At 44.7% G+C, this 3,113-nt stretch overlaps 1 protein-coding gene across 1 annotated transcript; it reads right to left on the bottom strand.

The window, feature by feature from the left end:
* Positions 1-244: 244 nt before the first annotated feature.
* Positions 245-1,544, bottom strand: LOC147885257 (uncharacterized). The gene is made up of 3 exons (XM_087397290.1): positions 1,016-1,544; positions 642-815; positions 245-521 (listed from the first exon to the last, which is right to left on the bottom strand). Exons 1-3 carry the CDS (start codon positions 1,489-1,491, stop codon positions 245-247), a joined length of 927 nt encoding a protein of 308 aa, XP_087253416.1. The 5' UTR covers positions 1,492-1,544.
* Between the last annotated feature and the right edge of the window lie 1,569 nt (positions 1,545-3,113).

Genomic DNA, 3,113 nt, shown 5'->3' with positions numbered 1-3,113 from the left:
TATCTAAGAGCTCTTTTGAGAGAGAGAGAGAGAGAGAGAGAGAGAATCTGAAGACAATTATTTATGAAGTATATATAACTTCTATAAAATATAGTATTTTTAGGCATTTCTAGACAAAACGCCTGTAAAAATCTAGAAACGTTTCTTGTGACACTGACTAGGTCCAATAAATATCTCACAAGAAAAGGAATTAAGTAAAAGGCAAAGCCATACAATGGCTATCAGCCTACTTTCCAGGTGCTCTTTAACTATGATGAAAGATTCGGAATAAGCCACAAAGTATTAAACGTACCTTGCACTCAGAAGCTTCAGCCATGGCAGCGTCAATGGCTCTCAAAGTCCAATCGCCATCATGTAACGAAGAAGAAGGTATATTTATCATTCTTCTCGACGGATGGCGAGAATCCAGCACCGAGCTTATTGTATCGAAGCACTCGGCACCACACCATCTCAGCTCGTTTTCAAAGCTGTCCATTTCAGATTGATCCTTGAAAACGCAGAGGTAAACTGGCCACCCCATTCTGACCCAAAAGTGCAAGAAAACGAGACAGCAGACACAAAACGTCATAAATGAGCGCCCAAAAACTTTCTTTTCACTTCCTGTCGCAAGAGTAACTGCATATAAGAGGTATATTACGAACGCCATCAGTGAATGCTCGCTTGTATGGCGATATTCGGTTGCTAGCATGTGATCCTTTTGGTCCTTCAATCGAAATAGAAGGATGATCAAAATGGCAAAGTAGCATGACGGAAGAATCAGAAACGTGCTCCACTTCCACGCGGGATCCAAGTAACAGTTGGCACATTCGCCGGTTCTACTTAACACGAAAACCAAAAAGACACAAAGCGAGAAATCCAAATGTGAATCCATGCGTCTTGCAGCAGAGCAATTTTGAAAATCATGAAGTTCAAGTAACACGAGCCACAGTTGCTCAGCTGCAAAGATATCGAAAGAAAGATGTTGAACGATTCAAAAGAAAGTTCCAAGACCGTAAGGAGGTGGGTGAAAGCGTACCCTCGTAAGGTGCTTGCACGCATTGCAGAGGCAATGACAGCGAAGATGAAGGCGGGAGCCCAAAGCACGGGGAGGTGCAGCCTCCAAGTGGCGGAGCGAAGGAAAGAGGCACCCCCGGCTGTGCAGAGGATATAAAGGCGATAGAGCCGGAGGATGAGGCAAGCGAGCCATAGCCAAAATCCAAACGTCAACTGGATCCAGAAGCTCCAAAGGGCGCAAGCCTGGAGAAAGCTGCCGTGACGACGGAAGTGGAGGATGACGACGAAGCTGGAAGCGATCCAAAGGAGGCCTGAAGCAGAGCTGGAGAGGATGAGGGCGGAGCCACCCTGAGCTTGAAAGTAGGTACGGTGGCGGAAGAGGAAGATGGCGGCGTTGGCGCAAACGAAGGGGATACTAGCCACCGTCACCACGCCCAAAAGAGCCCAGTCCCAGGGAGCCCCGGGCTTCTCCTGCTCCTCATCGCAACTTCCGTCCATCACCACCACCACTACAACTCTACTACTACTGTCACTTCTTTAGTGCGATTCGCTTCTTTCATCGTCCCTGTCGCTGACTCCCTGCCCTGCCTGCCAATCGTTTGTCTTAAGTGTTGTTGCCTGGCCTTACTAACGGTTGCCTTTCAAAAGTCAATATTAATTTCTTTCGTGTTTTTGGGCTGCCCTTAGGAAGCCTTAGTGACGGTTCTTCAAATTCTTTGATTGGTTGATGTGTTGCCTTTAGAGGATCTCTTTTAAATTTGGGTGCCTGCCAGCCATCGGAAGGCCATAGTGAAGGTATGGGATACTAAGGAAAAAATACGATTTTATTTGACGTTTTACTTTAATTTGATGTTATTGGTCCACATATTGTGTATTCAATGGGAGAGGTCTTCGTGGCACTTATTATTGTGAACGTTAGGTTAGAATGAATGGGCGCTGCTAGTGGATTGCCACGTTTGTGATTGTGGGTTGATTGGGTCATTTGGCATGCAAAGCCATCCAAAGGGGGATTCCAACTTTTGTCATCACACAGAATTAAGGCGCCGTTCCAGGATGGGAGAATTGGAAGTGATTGTCTCGTATCAATTCATATGGGGAATTTTGAGCTAGTGGACGCCTGCAATGGGTTTTGCTATGAGATTGTGTTTGGTATATCTATAACTCTTCGCAAGATTTCTCTAGCTGTGGATGTCTATGGTGGAATTTTTCCTCAGATTTTCTTGCAGAAGGCTTTTAGTGATGCGAAGCATTATGCAGGGGAGGTCTTTTGTGGAGAATTTCTTCTTAAAAGCGGAGGTTGCCCGAGCGGAGAACATACTTTCCATTTTCTAGTTTTTTCGTGTGCACGTCCGATATGGTTGAGCGTGAGCTTTCTGCTGAGTGTGTTGCAAAGGGCAGGGTTCTCCGGTCTCAATGCAGACCGATAATAGCTTCCAATGTGGTGGTGTCACGTTTTTGTTTAAAATCTTCGTTTCATTTCGCTTTCAATGATTCCCTTCGATTCTATTCTACACTGTGTTTTATTGATTGGTGCGTTGCATTTTATCGCTAATTCATTGCATTCTTATTCTGTCATATTGATTGAAATTGTCCATGATTAACGCTTGCAGAAATGCTCAAGCGAGTCAGCGGGAAGCGAGTGGAGGAGACTGTGGATGACACGACATCCATGATGAGCGAAAAACAAAGTATTAGAAGATAGCAATTGTTACGAACTATTCGGATAGTGCTTTGCTATGTTCATGATTTGATTATTGATTCGTGAGTATGTCATGCAAGTACGCGTGCAAGGCAATCGTCGGGCCGCTTGAGCGTTCAGAAGTTAGATTGCAAAAGCAATCAGGTTAACAGTTCTCATGTGTTGATAAGCTCTACTGGCGGTCCACCAAAACAGTCCACTCTTTTGAAGACATCGGCTATCAACAAGAGTGCAAAACGTGATTTACGTAAGGCTTTTCAAGTCGCTGCTCGAGAAGCTTATGCTGAAGGTACGTAAACTTCTTTGTTGTTAAATGCGATGAGTTTTCTATACTGGTCCGCGTATTCTTAGACATTTCCATTCAAATGGAGGAGTATTTTACTCTAACAGTAGGCTCTCTACGTACTGCTGCAAGTATAGT

The sequence above is a fragment of the Dipteris shenzhenensis genome, chromosome 26 (assembly GCF_047967505.1).
Source record: "Dipteris shenzhenensis isolate YYH24624 ecotype China chromosome 26, Dip_SZ_1.0, whole genome shotgun sequence".
NCBI classification, from domain to species: Eukaryota; Viridiplantae; Streptophyta; class Polypodiopsida; order Gleicheniales; family Dipteridaceae; genus Dipteris; species Dipteris shenzhenensis.
This window is presented reverse-complemented; position numbering and strand designations above follow the sequence as displayed.

Excerpts from the sequence above, each read along its gene's own strand:
- LOC147885257 (XM_087397290.1), bottom strand. The coding sequence starts at position 1,491 with ATGGACGGAAGTTGCGATGAGGAGCAGGAGAAGCCCGGGGCTCCCTGG. Across the intron at positions 816-1,015 it reads CGTGCAAGCACCTTACGAGG|AACCGGCGAATGTGCCAACT; the intron begins GTACGCTTTCAC and ends CGTGTTAAGTAG. Across the intron at positions 522-641 it reads AGCGAGCATTCACTGATGGC|AATGGGGTGGCCAGTTTACC; the intron begins GTTCGTAATATA and ends CTTTTGGGTCAG.